General features: G+C 44.9%; 1 protein-coding gene across 1 annotated transcript in view; it reads right to left on the bottom strand.

The window, feature by feature from the left end:
- Positions 1-4895: 4895 nt before the first annotated feature.
- The window catches only part of LOC139262247 (intelectin-2-like), a 63109-nt gene continuing 47792 nt past the window's right edge, over positions 4896-20212 (bottom strand). The window contains exons 7-8 of the mRNA XM_070877391.1: positions 5385-5488; positions 4896-5054 (exon numbers count right to left, since the gene is read on the bottom strand). Of these exons, the coding sequence (XP_070733492.1) occupies positions 4902-5054; positions 5385-5488 (257 nt within the window). The 3' untranslated portion in view covers positions 4896-4901. The remainder of the gene's footprint in view (positions 5055-5384; positions 5489-20212) is intronic.

The raw sequence follows: 20212 nt of genomic DNA, 5'->3' as shown, positions 1-20212 counted from the left end.
CACCAAACTCGGGCCCATTGAATTTGGTCATATTATGATCACTGGTAGATAAATGTTCCCTTACTGTGAGACTGTTAAGTGTCAGCTGTGGCTCAGTGGGTAGCACAGTTGCCTCTGAGTCAGAAGGTTGTGGGTTCATAGTCCCACCCTAGGAACATGGAGCACATAAATCTAGGCTGACACTCCAGTGCAGTGCTGAGGGAGTGCTCACTGTCGGAGGTGCCGTCTTTGGGATGAGACTTTAAAACGAGGCCCCATCAGCTCTCTCATGGATGTAAAAGATCTCATGGCACTATTTAGAAGAAGAATGGGAAAGTAACCCCAGTGCCCTGGCCAACATTTATCCCTCAATCAACAGAACAAAAACAGATTATCTGGTCATTATCACATTGCTGTTTGTGGGAGCTTGCTGTGCGAAAATTGGCTGCCGTAATTGCCACATTACAATAGCGACTACATTCCAAAACTACTTCACTGGCTGTAAAGCGCTTTCAGGTGGTCGTAAAAGGCACTTTTTAAATTCAAGTATTTCTTTCTTTCTATTAAGTCTGGCTCTTCACTCATTACTAAATCTAGTGTGGCCTGCCCTCTTTTGGTTCTGGAACATATTGCTCCAGAAAACTATCTTTAATACACTGAAGAAATTCACTACCTTTCTGGCATGAGCTACTCTGCTCTTCCTAATCGATATAAAAATTAAAGGCCCAGAAATAACGTTTGGAGGCTTCCCACGGGCAGATGCCCCCGACCTGAAAAATTTCTACGACTTTATCCGGTAGTCCCGGAGGTTTGGAGACTTCTGGTTCTGGGCCTCGATACAAAGGCCTGTGTAGAGGCCCACATATTCCATGGACTTAACCGCTTTGTACATATCCCTGGGATCACGTGGGCCAGCCCAACCAATCAAAGTTAGGGGGATCCCCATTCATACTTGTAGTGAGTTCCGTATGTACAGAACTCACCCTATGTATGAATGAGAATACCCCAAAAACACACAAGCACTTAAAATAGATTTTTTTTAAATCACTTTTAAAATTAATCAAAATGGAATTTAATTAATTATTTAAAACATTCATTTAATTTTCTGAAAAATATAAATAATTTGAAGTGTCTAAAAATAAACTTACCTTATTTAATAAAATTTAAAATGTTCAAATTATTGAGTAAAATGTATTTTTCTATGCTTTAAAAGTTTTACGCTGACAAAAGCAGACTGAGAACACAGACTAAACGGTGGCACAATTGAGGAATAGTGGAGGACTTTGAAGGAGCTCTTTCATAGTGCTCAACAAAAATATATTCCAGTGAAAAAGAAGGGCGGTAAGAGAAGGGATAACCAGCCGTGGATAACCAAGGAAATAAAGGAGAGTATCAAATTAAAAACCAATGCATATAAGGTGGCCAAGGTTAGTGGGAAACTAGAAGATTGGGAAAATTTTAAACGACAGCAAAGAATGGCTAAGAAAGCAATAAAGAAAGGAAAGATAGATTACGAAAGTAAACTTGCGAAAAACATAAAAAAAGATAGTAAAAGCTTTTACCAATTTATAAACCGGAAATGAGTGACTAAAGTAAATGTTGGTCCCTTAGAAGATGAGAAGGGGGAATTTAATAATGTGAAATGTGGAAATGGCTGAGACCTTAAACAATTATTTTGCTTCCGTCTTCACAGTGGAAGACACAAAAACCATGCCAAAAATTGCTGGTCACGAGAATGTGGGAAGGGAGGACCTTGAGACAATCACTATCACTAGGGGGCTAGTGCTGGACAGGCTAATGGGACTCAAGGTAGACAAGTCCCCTGGTCCTGATGAAATGCATCCCAGGATATTAAAAGAGATGGCAGAAGTTATAGCAGATGCAATCGTTATAATCTACCAAAATTCTCTGGAATCTGGGGAGGTACCAGCGGATTGGAAAGCAGCTAATGTAACGCCTCTGTTTAAAAAAGGGGGCAGACAAAAGGCAGGTAACTATAGGCCGGTTAGGTTAACATCTGTAGTGGGGAAAATGCTTGAAGCTATCATTAAGGAAGAAATAGCAGGACATCTAGATAGGAATAGTGCAATCAAACAGACGCAACATGGATTCATGAAGGGGAAATCATGTTTAACTAATTTACTGGAATTCTTTGAGGATATAACGAGCGTGGTGGATAGAGGTGTACCGATGGATGTGGTGCATTTAGATTTCCAAAAGGCATTCGTTAAGGTGCCACACAAAAGGTTACTGCAGAAGATAAAGGTACGTGAAGTCAGAGGAAATGTATTAGCATGAATAGAGAATTGGCTGGATAACAGAAAGCAGAGAGTCAGGATAAATGGGTCCTTTTCAGGTTGGAAATTGGTGATTAGTGATGTGCCACAGGGATCGGTGCTGGGACCACAACTGTTTACAATATACATAGATGACCTGGAAGAGGGGACAGAGTGCAATGTAACAAAATTTGCAGATGACATAAAGATTAGTGGGAAAGTGGGTTGTGTAGAGGACACAGAGAGGCTGCAAAGAGATTTAGATAGGTTATGCGAATGGGCTAAGGTTTGGCAGATGGAATACAATATCGGAAAATGTGAGATCATCCACCTTGGGGAAAAAAAACAGTAAAAGGGAATATTATTTGAATGGGGAGAAATTACAACATGTTGCGGTGCAGAGGGTCCTGGGGGTCCTTGTGCATGAATCCCAAAAAGTTAGTTTGCAGGTGCAGCAGGTAATCAGGAAGGCGAATAGAATGTTGGCCTTCATTGCGAGAGGGATGGAGTACAAAAGCAGGGAGGTCCTGCTGCCACTGTACAGGGTATTGGTGAGGCCGCACCTGGAGTACTGCATGCAGTTTTGGTCACCTTACTTAAGGAAGGATATACTAGCTTTGGAAGGGGTACAGAGATGATTCACTAGGCTGATTCCGGAGATGAGGGGGTTACCTTATGATGATAGATTGAGTAGACTGGATCTTTACTCGTTGGAGTTCAGAAGGATGAGGAGTGATCTTATGGAAACATTTAAAATAATGAAAGGGATAGACAAGATAGAGGCAGAGAAGTTGTTTCCACTGGTCGGGGAGACTAGAACTAGGGGACACAGCCTCAAAATACGGGGGAGCCAATTTAAAACCGAGTTGAGAAGGAATTTTTTCTCCCAGAGGATTGTGAATCTGTGGAATTCTCTGCCCAAGGAAGCAGTTGAGGCTAGCTCATTGAATGTATTCAAGTCACAGATAGATAGATTTTTAACCATTAAGGGAATTAAGGGTTATGGGGAGTGGGCGGGTAAGTGGAGCTGAGTCCACGGCCAGATCAGCCATGATCTTGTTGAATGGCGGAGCAGGCTCGAGGGGCTCGATGGCCTACTCCTGTTCCTAATTCTTATGTTCTTACGTAAAAGCAGGTCTTGCGCCTTTCGTCTGCTTTTATCAGTTGTAAGAATTTCAAGGGCATTCGCTGGGCAGAAAGTGCGTAAATAGCCCAGGTCTCCGCCCGCAGAGGCCCTTTTCTTCTGGATGCGTATGATCTGTCAGAAGCTTCGCATGCCTAACCTCGGAACATGCGGGGCCCCTATGTGCGTGTACATGTGAAACTCACCGCAGCTTTGTGATTTGACGCAGGCACAGGTGCAAATCGTGAAGTTGCGGTCTGTCATTGACAGCTCTGAAACAGGCCCCTACCCCCACAAAGCCAGCAATCTGTAATCACCCAAATCAGGGAAACTGATGAAAAGTTCAGCTCTTCCGCAATAATTACACGGTTAAATTCCCCAATAAATGTTGGAGCTAAAGGGATTAGGTGTAACTGGGGTTTTGCCAGTGTTATTTCTGCTCAACAAATGTTAAGGGCCTGGAAAACTCATTAAATTTTATGCAGAGTGAAGTTTGTCTGTTTTAATAACAATTAAAATATTTCAGAAAATTTAATAAAATATATTTTTTAAGTTTGTGCATTGTTATTTCAAGTTTGCCTTTTCCCCATGTGAGAACCCAATCTTTGTTTCGCTCTCTCTAACACTTTTAAAAAAATGTAGAATTTTAAGAGCTTACTCACTACCTTATCCGCTGGCTGTGAGAATTCTTCATTTTGAATGGCTGCTTAGACAGTTTGTTGACATCACAGCAGTTTGCATAAGGGAATCCCCATTAACTTCCGTTGATTTGAATTGAAGGTTAGGAAACCAAAGTTGTTGACAAAGAGATTGTGAAATCCTTGTGTGAAGCGTGCTTCAGGGCCAGCGGTGAACACCTTTGCTTCGCTGCTGAGCACAAATTCCGGGCCATTGAAACTCTGGAGGCAGTTCAGAGAAAAGCTTAAAGATCAGAGGCATGAAGCCTGAGGGAAGATGGAGAAACTCAGGCTTTTCAACATTGAAAGGAAGTGTCCTTCTAAACTGAGATGTGGGCAGCAATCTCTGCTGTCTGTCCTTATTTAGGGTTAGGGTTAGGGTAACAGGCAGTTTAGCTTTGATAGGTATCTGTCACCAAAGTCCATCTCCTGAAATCTCCAGCATTCCTAAGAAGACTTTTTGTGCCGAGTCACTAAACATTAGAATGTGAATGGTACAGTAAACTGCTGACACAATCTGACAGAAACATGGCAGCAATTACAATTCCAGTTTATTGAGAGACAATCAGAAATCTAGTGAAGAGTCACTTCCGCATTAAGTACAAGATGATTGACAGAAATCCCTGGCGTGATCAGTGATTAATGATTTCTCCCCCGCACCAAGCACTAAATATTGTACAATTGGCCCCTTCAATCAATTGTGAGATTATGCTAATTCCTAAATGCAGAATAGAGCGGAGGACCACATCAAATCCAATTTTTTAATGTTTAAATGCTAAATGCTGTGCAGTTGCCTTCAATCATTCAGTGTACTAGGAAGAGAGATCCGTGAAGATGTGGATTGTATTAACGGTAAAAGATCAGCACAGCTGCTTCTGTGATCGCTGTTGATGCACTGCCATAAATTCCCGTGCCGTACCCATTCCAGTCAAATGCTGCAAAATCTCCACACTGCCTCGGGCGTTCCTCAGGAAAGTATCCTCCGCCTCCGATACAGAACTACAAATAAATAATGTGAAATATTTTAACTGTCATGTATAGAGATGGTCCAGTGAGCTAAGGCACCAGTCACTGCAGTATTGAGGTAGACCCTGAACCGTGCAGATCAAGAAAGCCCCAGGCTCAATTCCCCCAATGTTAGTTGATCTCAGTTGGGGCAGTGTTAGGTTAGAGAGGTGAAAATTAGCCTGGGACATCTGTGTGTGGATCAGCCTCAGCTGTGATGCCCCACCCTCTGTCCACTGACTTTTCCTATTTTCTATTGGCTCATCCCTAGTTACATCTATTCACTCCTCTATCATCCCTCTCGAATGCAGTACCCGAACTTACATGTTCTGGATTGCATCCGTTGCTTTTCATTCCAGAACACATGGCGAGAGCTGCCTTTTCAGTGTTGAACACCCTGAATTGCACAAAGCCAGGTTCAAATTCTCCTGTAAACACATATCAGAACACATAATTATTTATATATAAACAGGTTAGACATCCAGCACACACCTGCCACGCTTCAGAACTCACACTTCAAAGAATCACAAGTAGAAAAAAAGGGACAACATCCAATCATTCTCTGCTGTTTTTTGACCTTGATAACTGTGGCTTTCAAACAGTTGCATTTGAGTCCAGCATGTGCCTGTTAATCCCTTTCCACTCAGGGAGCAGTGGTCTTATAGGGACAGGTCAGGTTAAACACAGCTCCATTTTAGTTTACAGGCACTTTGAGCCTTTTTTCACTTTCCACGGGATTCACGCAGCTCGGGAACCACTTCTGTCAACCTGAGGTGGGAGTTACGTGGCCATTTCTCCAGCTGATTACTTGACACATGCAATGTACAGTAAAAGATCGCACCTGACAGATGATCACTTTCCTCAGCAGAAGCTGTTGTTTAGTTCATTTCCAGCACAGATTCTGCAGGCTGCAAGTGTTTCCAGCAAAGTCTCCATCCAGTGTCACCTCATTGAAAGAACTTTCTCACCATTGACAGAATGCTTCTTTCATCTGTACTTCACCTGCTATCTACTCCATCAACATGGATGCCGTCTATACTGTCCCACCTTGGTCCTTCGCTGATGTTGCCGGCGGGAGCACGGCCCTGGACTCAGTGTTGCCCTACTGCCCCAGGAATGCCCCTCCATAGACAATGAGCGCCTCCAATAGCACTCTGCCTCCATTCAGTGGTAAAAGGGGCTGAATTCCGCGTCGGGGGCGGAAATTCCAGTCCGAGCGATCAATGTTCCGGTCCAGGAAGGTTACCACCTCCAAACGGGGCGTGGGGCAATTTCGCCCCCTTTACGTTTGGCACATTAACAGAAACTTTACATAAACATTGGGTAAAGCACACAAGTGGCTACCTTTATGTGTTGTTAGTTGGTATGATTGCACTAGGGTGGGGGTAAGTATGAGGGGTGGCTTGTGAGATGGGGATATGATAATGAAGATAGAGAGAGATGGATGGATGGATGGAGGTGCAAGGTATGGTGTGAGTAAGGATGTTCAGCAGCAGGACTCGGAAGGCAGAGTGATGGGGATGTGATGAGAGGTTTCCTGATTTAATGAAATAATTGAAACGTTTGCAGAACTGCACCCAGGTCCTCCTGACCACATCACTGCTTGTGACATCATCTGCAATCTGCAATGATAGAGAATTCAAATAGGCTGCATTTAGACAGACTATGAAAATTCACAGACCCCCAAGTCAAGGCTGCTACGTGCAGTTCAGCATGTTGCATTAAGTCATCAATCAACTTGACATTTTCGGACCTTGGGTAGCGAGCCAATTAAAAGGTTAAAAGACTATTAATTGAGCTAATAAGGTCAAAGAAGGCGAGTTCTTTTCTGTAAATTGATCCAGGTAGAAGTACAGACATTTTGACCATTGGTCTCACAAGGACAAAGACCTGGCTTAAAGCCAGAAGCTTGTTACTGCTGTCTGCCAAAATATAGAAATTAAAACTACAATCGGAGTTCGTATTTCATTGGAAATTAAGAGATCTAACAATTTTGGCGTCACGAACACGATCGCTGAGGAAAGAAACATAATTTTGGACATCGGACCTACATACTGAGGTAAGGACTCCTCTATAAAAGTCCTCGGTCAAAATTCTAAATTCGCCTCTCCTTCTATGCGATTCCGAAAGCCTCCGGTTTGTGAACCCTCCGGTTGGTAGCCGGCTTGAGGTCCCATAGACGTCTAAACTTCGGCGCTGTGTTAGTTAATTAATCACCGACATATTGATCGGCTGGAAAGCCTACGACTCGAGACCCCAGTAAAGAAATCAGTATTATGGCAGCAGGAGATAAGAGCAAAGAATTGGCTACAACTGTTAAAGGTGGGCAGGCACCACCTGAAGTTTCGCTAGATTTAATTCTCGAACAGTTGAAAGAATACGTAGAGCAACAATTCAATTCAACTAAAACCTATATTAAGATCGAACAAAAGTACGGAACCTCCAAAGGACAATGGTTCTTGGAAGAGATTAAAAAGGTCTGGGGAAAAACGACCCGTATGAAAAATAAGGAGCGAACTAGATGGTCCCTAGCGGTTATGGGAAAGATCCGAAACCGGAATGAAATTATACTGCGTTCCCAACATGATCGAGAACTGACCAGTACAAAGGACCAATTGCAAGCTGTTTGTGCACAGCTGTGACAGAAAAAACTTGAATTTGAAAAGCTGGAAGCGGAAGTTAAAGATCTTAAAGGTGAAATTAAAGAATGGAAAAAATCATTAGGTCAAGAGACAGTAATAGGAAAAGGAAAATGTATCGGTCAATTCCCAGGATACCCATGTTTGGATAAATTAAAAGCGCAAACCCGAAGACACGACCGAGGAATAGATTCGGATTCTGAATCCTCCGACGATACAGGGTTGGAAGATGAAGAATTAGGGGTGTGCTTTGCCCCGTTTAAAAAAAGACGAGTTGTAGTCAAATCAGAAGAGACTACGGATGAGGGCGGAACCAAAAAACGAGGAAAAGGGTGTATGCAGAATACTTATTTCATGATCCAGCAGACCCAGAGAAAATTGATAAATGGTCCAAGGAATTGCCCAATCCAAAGAAAGGGGGAGTAAAAACATGGGACCAATTGGACCGCTTAAGACATATATATCAACTTCATCCCTGGGACGGAGTGCAAATTTTGACCAGAATGGTGCCAAAAACACAGGGAAGAAAATTGCACGACAAGGTAGAAGAAGCTTTGGGGCAGGATGAGCAAGAATTAGATGCAGGATGGGAGGTGATTAAACACTGGCTGCAAGCCTTCAGTCCAGCTAAGACAGACTGCGAAAAAATTGCAGCCTACCAACAGAAAGGAACAGAGGAGGTCCTGGAGTATGACGAGCGGTTTAGATGCACGTGGCTAGAACATTCGGGTATGAATAATACGGATGAGGAAATGGATGAACAAGTTTTTGGACCCCTGAAAGCAGCTTTCGTGGCAGGTCTAAAGCCAGAACTGTCCAAAATGCTTAAGGTAGTGTTACCGGACTGGGAAGGTAGAGGAACTACCTTTGCAGCATTGGTGGATCGATGTAACCAATTAGACCGGGATATGGGAGCTAAAGTCCGAGCTGTACAGGCTATGGGATGCAACTCCCAGGATTCCGATAAACAGTTATTAGGAAAATTACCCGGAAAATGTCATTATTGTGGGAAAGAAGGTCACTGGGCCAAGACGTCCAGGGCAAAACAGAAAGGTCATGGCTGGGGAAGAGGACGCAGCCAGGGATACAATTCAGCCAACAAGCCAGGCTTGTCACAAGATAACGACCTCATAGAAGCATTTAAGCGACTGACAATACAACAACAGAAGGAGTTACTTGGGATAGCAAAAAACGATTAGAGCCCACCCTGGCCCCCCTCCTCGCACAAATACAACAGAGGGGAGATGGGCTATATATAACTGTGAGGGTGGGCGATAAGGATGTGGACTGTCTTTTCGACACAGGGGCAGAATTAACATGCTTACTCATACAATATGGAGACTTTTTGCCGTTGGATGGTAGGGCACGTACAGCCTATGGAGTTGGGGGCCATAAAATGGAAATTAAAAGGACAACACCAGTACTTATAGGGCTGGGTCCACATGAACTAACACGCCCTGGATAGGCTCAGTAGATCAACCCCTTTTGGACATTCTAATCCAAATAGATTCATTGTTGCATTTCGAGGATGGTCGGGTGACATGGTCAATTAGAACTTTGAAGAATGAAGAATTGAAGGAACACCCGATATGGGCTAAAGATAAGAACGATTGTGGCCTACTCCAGATGGAGCCTGTGTCATTTACCGAGACCAAGCCTCCATGCACTAAACAGTATCCCATCAATCCAACTACCATCGCGGGAATCTTACCGGTTATTCAGCAATTGGACAAACAAGGGGTGCTTATTAAAACACATAGGTCCTCCAATAGCCCCGTGTGGCCGGTACAGAAATCTAATGAGACTTGGCATTTGACTGTCGATTATAGGAAAGCTCACCAGTGTATTGATCAAAAAGCTCCTTTGGTCGCAGATCTCTCCACCATTTTTAATGCCCTCAAACCGGAACATAAATATTTCTCGGTTATAGATATGGCCAACGGATTTTGGTCAGTGCCTCTGGCACCGGAGGTTCAACAGTGGTTTGCTTTCACTGTCCAAGGACAACAGTATACTTGGACCCGGTGACCGCAGGATTTCCACAACAGCCCTACGGTATTCCACATGGCTTTACAAAGCCATTTGCGAGAATTACCTCCCCTGTCATCCACAGTCATCCAATATGTAGACGATATCTTGCTAGCTTCAAACACAGAAGAACTGCATGAACAAGATTTACGAGCTTTGCTGGATCACCTTCAGCTGAAAGGACATAAAGCCAGCATCGACAAAGCACAAATATCCCAAGAAGAGTTTGTATACCTGGGACAAAAGATTTCACAAGGAAAGAGAGAACTTACCCAGGATAGAACTGCAGCCATTCAGGCTGTGGAAAAACCCACCACTATTCAGGAATTAAGGTCTTTTTTGGGATTGTGTAACTTTAACAGAAATTGGATTGACTCCTTCACACAGCTTGCTCAGCCACTGAATGATATTTTAAAGGGGAAATGTGCCTCTAAAGAAGCCATCACCCTCACTAAAGAACAGCAAGAGGCCTTCCTGAATTTGAAAAAGGCTTTGTGTTCAGCACCGGCTCTGGGAATCCCCGACAGTGGTAAGCCATTTACCCTGTTTGTCCATGAGAAAGAAGGATATATGACAGCTATACTGACACAAGAACAAGGGGATCGGCAAAGACCTATTGGCTATTATTCGGCAAAACTGGATGCGGTAGCCCTTGGATGGGGAAGTTGACTAAGGGCCATGAAAGCTACATGTCGAGCAGTAGAAACATAGAAACATAGAAAATAGGTGCAGGAGTAGGCCATTCGGCCCTTCTAGCCTGCACCGCCATTCAATGAGTTCATGGCTGAACATTCAACTTCAGTACCCCATTCCTGCTTTCTCGCCATACCCCTTGATCCCCCTAGCAGTAAGGACCTCATCTAACTCCTTTTTGAATATATTTAGTGAATTGGCCTCAACAACTTTCTGTGGTAGAGAATTCCACAGGTTCACCACTCTCTGGGTGAAGAAGTTCCTCCGCATCTCGGTCCTAAATGGCTTACCCCTTATCCTTAGACTGTGACCCCTGGTTCTGGACTTCCCCAACATTGGGAACATTCTTCCTGCATCTAACCTGTCTAACCCTGTCAGAATTTTATATGTTTCTATGAGGTCCCCTCTCATTCTTCTGAACTCCAGTGAATACAAGCCCAGTTGATCCAGTCTTTCTTGATAGGTCAGTCCCGCCATCCCGGGAATCAGTCTGGTGAACCTTCGCTGCACTCCCTCAATAGCAAGAATGTCCTTCCTCAGGTTAGGAGACCAAAACTGTACACAATACTCCAGGTGTGGCCTCACCAATGCCCTGTACAACTGTAGCAACACCTCCCTGCCCCTGTACTCAAATCCCCTTGCTATGAAGGCCAACATGCCATTTGCTTTCTTAACCGCCTGCTGCACCTGCATGCCAACCTTCAATGACTGATGTACCATGACACCCAGGTCTCTTTGCACCTCCCCTTTTCCTAATCTGTCACCATTCAGATAATAGTCTGTCTCTCTGTTTTTACCACCAAAGTGGATAACCTCACATTTATCCACATTATACTTCATCTGCCATGCATTTGCCCACTCACCCAACCTATCCAAGTCGCTCTGCAGCCTCACAGCATCCTCCTCGCAGCTCACACTGCCACCCAACTTAGTGTCATCCGCAAATTTGGAGATACTACATTTAATCCCCTCATCTAACCACTGCGGGTCTAGTCCTCGACCAAAAGCTGATTGTCAAGTGTCCCCACACCGTACACGCTTTGCTGTCTATGAATAGAATGTCTCAGGTGACGGCAGCAAGATGGACCCACTGGACAGCAGTTTTGAAAGCTAATCTCCATATCGTCCGGGCCAGCCCAGTTAATCCCGCAACTGTGCTCCCAATGTCAGAATCGAGGGAGCAAGAGGGGGGAGAATGTGAAGAGCATGACTGCGTGGAGATTTTATAAGAAACAGATGAAGCAGCCTTAGCAGCAGAGGAGCCTCTGCACAACCCAGACCGCATCCTGTTTGCAGATGGTTCCTCTTTTGTTGACAATGGTACCAGAAAAGCAGGATGGGCAGTTACAACCTTATATGAGGTAGTGGCAAAAGGATGTTTACCCTCAGGAACGTCAGCACAACAGGCCGAGTTACGGGCCGCGTCAGAAGCATGTCGAATAGCAGAAGAACAGACAGCTAATGTCTACACAGATTCGCGTTATGCTTTTGGAGTCGCTCACGACTTTGGTCTGTTATGGCGTAAAAGAAGATTCCTCACTGCTGCTGGTACACCTATCCGAAATGGAAAAGAAGTCCGAGACTTACTAGAGGCCATACAATTACCTCAGGAAGTGTCCATCCTGAAGTGCAAGGCCCATACCAAGGAAAATACCACAGAAGCACAGGGAAATACCCTAGCCGACCAGGCAGCTAAAGATGCCGCCTCACAGGGTGTTCCCCCAGAAGAACCAACACAGATGTGCAGATTGAAAGCACTCAGGACTCTGACACGAGACCTTCAAACAATGCAAGGCGAGTGCTCCCGGGAGGAAAAATGGACATGGATTGAGGCAGGAATTAAGCTATGTGAAGATGGTGTCTGGAGACAAAGAGTTACCGACAAGCCAGTCGCGCCACAAGCGCTTATGCCTTTTTTAGCCCAACAGATCCACTCGTGGGGACACTTGGCCTCACAACAGATGATGGCACGGTTCCAGAAAAGCTGGTGGGGTCGGGGATTTAAAAAACATGCCCAGCTGGTAACAGACCGCTGTGTGGTCTGCCAGAAAAATAATTCTGGACCTATCACGGTAATGCCCCAACTGAGGTCCCCTGCCCCTGTCGGACCATTCCAGCATCTACAGGTTGATTATATATCTCTTCCTTCATGCCAAGGATACACTAACATTCTTGTCATGGTCGACAGATTCTCTCGATGGGTAGAAGCTGTCCCAACTAAAAGAACCACAGCCAATCACACTGCAAAGGTCTTGTGTAAGGATTACATTCCCCGATGGGGAGTTCCGAGTAGCATTGACTCAGATCAGGGAACACACTTCACAGGTGCTGTCTGCCAAGAAGTCTGTAGGTTACGGAACATTACGTGGGATTTACAGTGTCCTTATCATCCACAATCATCAGGACAAGTAGAACAAATGAATCGAACTCTGAAACAACGGCTTGCCAAATATCACCAAGAAGGAACACCATGGCCCCAGGCACTACCAATAGTGCTATGTAGTATTAGGGCAACCCCAAACAGAACTACAGGTCTAAGCCCATTTGAAATTATAACAGGAAGACCCATCTCGCTGCCAGGAACTATTGATTTAAGGAAAGCTGATGTTCACTTAATGAGTGACACTTTGTTATCATACTGTCAGAACTTAACCAATGCTATTAGTTCTGTTTCCCAACAGGTATCGGCAGCTTGGGGTAATCCACCCGAAGGAGGACACGACATCATCCCGGGAGTCTGGGTATATGTGAAAAAGTTGCATAAAGAACCTTTGGGTGCCAAGTGGGAGGGACCTTATCAAGTGTTATTGACCACCCAGGCAGCTGTTAAAGTCCAAGGAAAGAAAGCCTGGATCCATGCTTCACACGTTAAACGAGCACCCGTAATTGAAGCTGAAATCTAATAAGGACAATTACTTTTTGCGAAAATATATAAATTTACTGTATTATTGATTGTAGGTATTCTAGGCATAGGCCTACTTCTTACTGGCCGACTTTTTGCACCAAAGGGAAATAGTAGGGTAGCAAGGGAATTACATGTAAATACCTTTTTATATATGTCATACATTTATGCCAAACAAGGTAACATTTCTAGTTGTTGGGTGTGTGCGCATATTCACTCAAAGGGAGGGATTCCCTTGAGGCCAGTTCCCTTGAATATCTCAGAAATGGCTGAGTGGATAATTAATCAAAACAAAACAGGCAATGCGTTTCAGGATACGGAAAACTGGGCACGTAAATGGAAGTCAGCAGGTTACAATCTGACTACCTTTGAAGGGGGATACCAACCGTGCTACAATAATTCCAAACGGCCCCCATTTTTTGTTATCACTAATACAACGGGAATAGGAAGACCGGGGGAATCGGTCTGTCTGATTAGAAACATCAAAGGAGGCCAAAATATGGGGTATAATAACTGCTCCCGGAATTATAATATAATCAAGCCACGGAACCGTCCAAACTGGGCCGATGTGGGAATTTTTAACGTAACGGGGATTCTGAATAAAACAGATGGAAAAGCCTGGACAGGCCCCGTAGTGTTGCTGACAAAGAAACAGCTAACATTCATTGCATATAATGGCACCTATTGGGTGTGTGGCCACAAGGCCTATCCTTGGCTGCCCCAGAATTGGATGGGATCCTGCTATTTAGCCTATATTGTGCCATATATGTATCATATAAAGTCACTGTCGGAACATTTACACCGTCCGAAGAGAGCTATCACAGAAACAGAGAGGTTCTTTGCCATTCTGATCCCCAGGTATGGGACCGCCAGACTGGCAAGGGAATCCATTATGGCATCCGTTGTGGAACGGGTAGCCAATGATACCTCAGAAGCCCTAGTTAAAATAAATGCAGAAATGGTAGCAATCCGCACAGTAGTCCAACAGAATAGACTGGCCCTTGATTACATCCTGGCTGAAAAGGGAGGTACTTGCACCCTACTCAGAACTGAGTGTTGCACATATATCCCAGATAGCTCCGAAGAAAGTACCCACTTAGCGGAGCATATCCAACAGGAGGTAGAAAAATTTAAGCAACCCCCATCATTCACTTTGTGGAGTGGAGCCACTGAATGTCTAGGTTCAATAGGAACTTCATTGGTGGAAGGTTTAATTCTAGTTGTAATTATTTTACTTTTATATTGTTTGTTTATGTTGATTAAATGTTGTTGCGACCAGGCGGCTGTAGCTGCTGTCCCGCAGGTGAGACACCTTGCAGGTCCCAGCAGACCGTCTGTACATGGCACAGGGGTATGTTATGCTTCAGGGAAGGTTGTTTATTGGTTGAATTAAGATATTGATTTGGATTAAATTGGAATAAGGTTAATTAATCTACTAAAACCAGACTTCCATTGTGGCCACGATGGAACTCGGATTGGTGTAAATTTGTGTGGAAGCTACTAGTCCGGACATGTGGCGAAACACATCAACAAATTTTAGAAGGAAACTCTATTAACATGTATGAAATTATTTGGTAGAATGTTTAACCAGTGATACCTAATGTTTTATGATTCAGTTTGTGAAAGAATCAAAGGGGGGATTGATCGAGAATTCAAACAGGCTGCATTTAGACAGACTGAAAATTCACGCACCCCCAAGTCAAAGCTGCTACGTGCAGTTCAGCATGTTGCATTAAGGCATCAATCAACTTGACATTTTAGGATCTTGGGTAACGAGCCAATTAAAAGGTTAAAAGACTATTAATTGAGCCAATAAGGTCAAAGAAGGCGAGTACTTTTCTGTAAATTGATCCAGGTACAAGTACAGACATTTTGACCATGTGGTCTCAGAAGGATAAAGACCTGGCTTAAATCAGAAGCTTGTTACTGCTGTCTGCTGAAATAAAGAAATTAAAACTACAATCGGAGTTCGTATTTCATTAGAAATTAAGAGATCTAACATGCAACCAGGCTGCCTTGTCTCCTGGGGAGGTGTCTTCCACCCATCGGAAGGGAAGAGGAGCTCCCTGCATGCTCTGCATAAGTATATGGAAGGAGACATAGGAGAACCTGGGTCAGCCCTCTGCCTCTGTGCAGTCATTGTCGGTGTTTGCAGCAGTCCAATGCTGTCGTGCACTGACAGCACGATGTTAGATTACAGTTCCAATGGAATGTGGCCGGGGTCACTTTAAAGATTCTGGCTGAAAACGCATCATGAATGACATCACCAGACCCGCTCCATCTCATTGGGCCGGGTAATGAATTGGGTGGCTTAATAGGCCCTATTAAGGTAAGTTCATTTTCAACAGTGGGATGGAGTCAGCAGTGGGGTCATGACCCACCACGGACACCGCCCGCACCGGACCCGCCCAGGTAGGCTTGCAGAAGTCTATGGCATCTAATAGAAGTGAACAGACATAAACTAGAGGAGAGTTCAAAGCTCCATTTGTCAAGACCACCTGGGACATAAAAACCAAAGCAAAATACTCAGCAGTTCAGGCAGCATCTGTGGAGAAAGAAACAGAGTTAACGTTTCAGGTCATTGACCCTTTGTCAGAACTGATGAATGTTCGAAAAGAACAGATCCTGAGGAGCACTGAAAGGGGGCGGGAGAAGAAAGAACAACAGGGAAGGTCTGTCATAAGGTGGAACACAGGAGAGATTAGAGACAAAAGGAACGATGAGCCGAATTCAACTGGTATTGGCAGAAGTTAGAAAAAGATTAGTCTAGATAATGTGTGAATGGCAGAATAATTAACCAGCTGCCATTGGAGAGAAAGAGAAAAAAACATTAAGATTGGGTGCGGGACGGGGGGGGGGGGGTGGGGGAGGGCGTGGAATGGAGTTAAAATGGGCACAGGTTTTCTGAATTTGTTGAACTCGATGTTGAGTCGAGAAGGCTGTAAATTGCCTAAATGAAAGATGAGATGCTGTTCCTCGAGCTCACGTTGAGCTTCACTGGATCAGTGTAGGAGGCCGAGGACGGAGATGTCGCAGTGGGCGTGGAGCGGGAAATTAAAGTGACAGGCGACCGGAAGCTCAGGGTCATGCTTACGGGCTGAAGGGAGGTGCTCCGCAAAGCAGTCACTCAATCTACATTTGTTCTCCCCAAAGTAAAGGAGACCACATTGTGAGCAGCGAATACAGTATACTAAATTGAGAGAAGTACAAGTAAATCACTGGAGAGAGTATTTGGGGCCCTGGATAGTGGGAAGGTGTTGCATCTCCTGCGCTTGTACGGGAAGGTGCCATGGGAAGGGGAGGGGCTGATGAGGGTGACTGCAAAATAGACCAGTGTGTCACGGAGGGAGCGGCCCTTTCAGAATGCTGAGAGAGGAGGGGAGGGGTAGATGTGATTGGTGGTGGGATCACGCTGAAGGTGGTGGAAATGACAGTAAATGATCCATTGAACGTGAGGGCTGATAGGGTGAAAGTTGAAGACATTACATTGGAGGCAGTTCAGCGAAGGTTCACTAGGTTGATTCTGGAGATGAACGGGTTGACTTACGAAGATAGGTTGAGTAGGTTGGGCCTTTACTCATTGGAGTTCAGAAGAATGAGAGATGATATTATCAAAACATATAAGATAATGAGGGGGCTCGTCAACGTGGATGCAGTGAGGATAGTTCCACTCATAGGGGAAACTAGAACTAGGGGGCATAATTTTAGAATAAAGGGCCACCCATTTAAAACTGTTGAGGAGGAATTTCTTCTCTCAGAGGGTTGTAAATCTGTGGAATTCTCTGCCCCGAGAGCTGTGGATGCTGGGTCATGGAATATATTTAAGGCAGAGATAGACAGATTTTTAAGTGATAAGGGAATAAAGGGTTATGAGGAGCTGCAGGGAAGTGGAGCTGAGTCCATGATCAGATCAGCTATGGTGTTATTAAATGGTGGAGCAGCCTCGAGGGGCCAGGAGGCCTACTGCTGCTCCTATTTCTGATGTTCTGATGACAAGAGGAACCCTGTCGTGGTTCTGAGAGGGAGGGGAAAGGGTGAGAGCAGAGGTGTGGGAAATAGAACGAACACGGTCGAGGGCCATGTTAACCATGGTGGAGGGGAATCCTCGGTTGAGGAAAAAGGAAGACATGTCAGAGGCACTAGTGTGAAAGGTGGCATCGTCAGAGCAGATGTGACTGAGATGGAGAAACTGGGAGATTGGAATGGAGTCCTTACAGGATGCGGGGTGGGAGGAAGTGTAATCCAGGTAGCTGTGGGAGTCAGTGGGCCTATAGTGGATACTGGTCGATAGCCTATCCCCAGAAATGGATTCAGAGAAGTCGAGGAAGGGAAGGGAAGAGTCGGAGATGGACCATAAAAAGGTGAGGGAAGATTGGAAATTGGATGCAAAGTGAGTGACATTTTCTAGTTCAGGGCGAGAGCAGGAAATGGCACCGATTTCATTTGAACTGTTCATCATCAAGGTGTACCTCCTCAGATGGATGTAAAACATCCTATGGCACTTTTTGAAGAAGTGCAGTTGAGTTCTGGGGCCATTGGCATGATTTATCCCTTAGTCAACACTGTCATGGTCACTGTTTAGAATCCTGGGGGGGAAATTGGGCTCTGTAACACCCATTGTTTTGTCGGTATGCGACTTTCAGATGGGTAGTGCACTGGACAGCAGCTTGGTAAAAGGGTATGCGCGTGTGCACCTAACGTCCATCGCTAACTTGCAGAGCAGGCAAATTATAATGTCAATCACTATGCAATGCTAATTTGATGCCAACACTGCAATTTATGAATACCATGTTCCAGCCTAGACCTTGTCTTAACTTGACACTGCTGAACATGACAGTAAAAGGCATGAAGGGCCCCCACCAGTGCTATTTAATGGAATCATGAACTACTTACAGGTTAGTTGCTGGATTATTTCTTCTGAATGCTGGTGCAATTTATGTGTTTTTGGAGCTTTCCTACACTTGCTGAACGTTTCAGAAGTCTACAAGGAGTGGTTTGGTTAATGCTGGCACTTTTTTGTTCATTTAAAAGCTTGTGCTGAACAAGTTGCTGCCAGACATGTGTGGCCTGGTAGGCCTTCCTCTTGTAATTAAGCATGACTGGGAGAATGAAGAGAGGCCAAACAGAGCAGGTCAAGCTGCTGTAAGAGGGAGGAGAAGGGGGAGAAGGTTTATCCGCAGGAAGCTGCATGCACAGAGAGTTTTTAATGAGCAATTACCTTATCCCAACTTCAGTAACGACCAATGTTCGAGATGTCTTCGCTTTGCCCAGGAAGCCCCTTTGAACAGGGGTATCCAGAGCCACGATAGCAGCAGACTGAGTTTGCAAGGCAGCAGTTTGAGCTTCCCCTGCTGCGTTCAGACATTCAGTTGAAGCTGTTTGTGCTGCAATGGAAGCTGTGACATCGGCCAGCAGACACTGCATCATGGAGGGTTCCACAGGTGTGTTGACAGAGATGACCACCTGCTCTGTGTTGGCAAAGTCTGCGCAAAGCTCTGTGCCAAGTTAATGCTGGACTCCTCCATGCTCCATTGACATCGAGCGCAGGCGCCTGGTTCTGTACACCCATCAGCCTTTTTCTGTAGCTGGCCCATCGATGTCCTCATCTGAGTCCTCTGCAGCAGAACTAGTGTGTGACCTCGCCCTTTGGTGAGCTGTAACCTGCGCTATCCTTTCCCTCTGCCTGGCTCCTGTGTACTGAAGCTCGGTGTCTCATTATATGCAGAGTCCCTCCTCAAACCTACCCTCTAAAATACTCGCAGTGTCAGTCTCTGAGCTGTTGGCTGGAACTACAAGATCGAGTAATGGTGTGTCTTCATCTTCACTGTTTTTTTCTTCTTCCTCCACTGACTGCTAAAACTCCAAGGGTTTGGTGAGGGGAGAGGAGAAAGTAAGAAGTGTGTGCTTACACTCTCTGCAGCTTGTGAGTCAGAAGAGATTGTGGGATGAGGGTGAAGTTGAATGAGAGAAGGAGGATTGAGTATGTAGATACCCTCATCGCCAATCCCTCCAGTCCCGCCAGTGGTCACGGCCTCAGTGATGCCCCTTCCCATAATGGTCAGCACTGTCTCTTCAATAGAGGTTAAAACATAGTTGACCAGCTGCCAGTGTGTGTGAGCAGTCAGTTGTGGGTGCGAGACTTGCAACAGTGCTAAGTGTGTGAGGATGAGGTAAAGCATCTGGATTTTACGGTTGAGTGCTCGTTGATAGAGAGATGAGCGATAGGGGTAGAGTGAATTGAGCAGTTAATGAGGTTAGTGGTGCAGTTGTTAGGATATGCCATTTGAAGATGAACTCACTCACCTTGATAACTTGCATGAAATTGTTAAAGTCCTTCCTGCACTGCATTATAGAAACATAGAAACATAGAAACATAGAAAATAGGTGCAGGAGTAGGCCATTCGGCCCTTCTAGCCTGCACCGCCATTCAATGAGTTCATGGCTGAACATTCAACTTCAGTACCCCATTCCTGCTTTCTCGCCATACCCCTTGATCCCCCTAGTAGTAAGGACCTCATCTAACTCCTTTTTGAATATATTTAGTGAATTGGCCTCAACAACTTTCTGTGGTAGAGAATTCCACAGGTTCACCACTCTCTGGGTGAAGAAGTTCCTCCGCATCTCGGTCCTAAATGGCTTACCCCTTATCCTTAGACTGTGACCTCTGGTTCTGGACTTCCCCAACATTGGGAACATTCTTCCTGCATCTAACCTGTCTAACCCTGTCAGAATTTTAAATGTTTCTATGAGGTCCCCTCTCATTCTTCTGAACTCCAGTGAATACAAGCCCAGTTGATCCAGTCTTTCTTGATAGGTCAGTCCCGCCACCCCGGGAATCAGTCTGGTGAGCCTTCGCTGCACTCCCTCAATAGCAAGAATGTCCTTCCTCA

The sequence above is a fragment of the Pristiophorus japonicus genome, chromosome 4, assembly GCF_044704955.1.
Source record: "Pristiophorus japonicus isolate sPriJap1 chromosome 4, sPriJap1.hap1, whole genome shotgun sequence".
Taxonomy (NCBI): domain Eukaryota; kingdom Metazoa; phylum Chordata; class Chondrichthyes; family Pristiophoridae; genus Pristiophorus; species Pristiophorus japonicus.
This window is presented reverse-complemented; position numbering and strand designations above follow the sequence as displayed.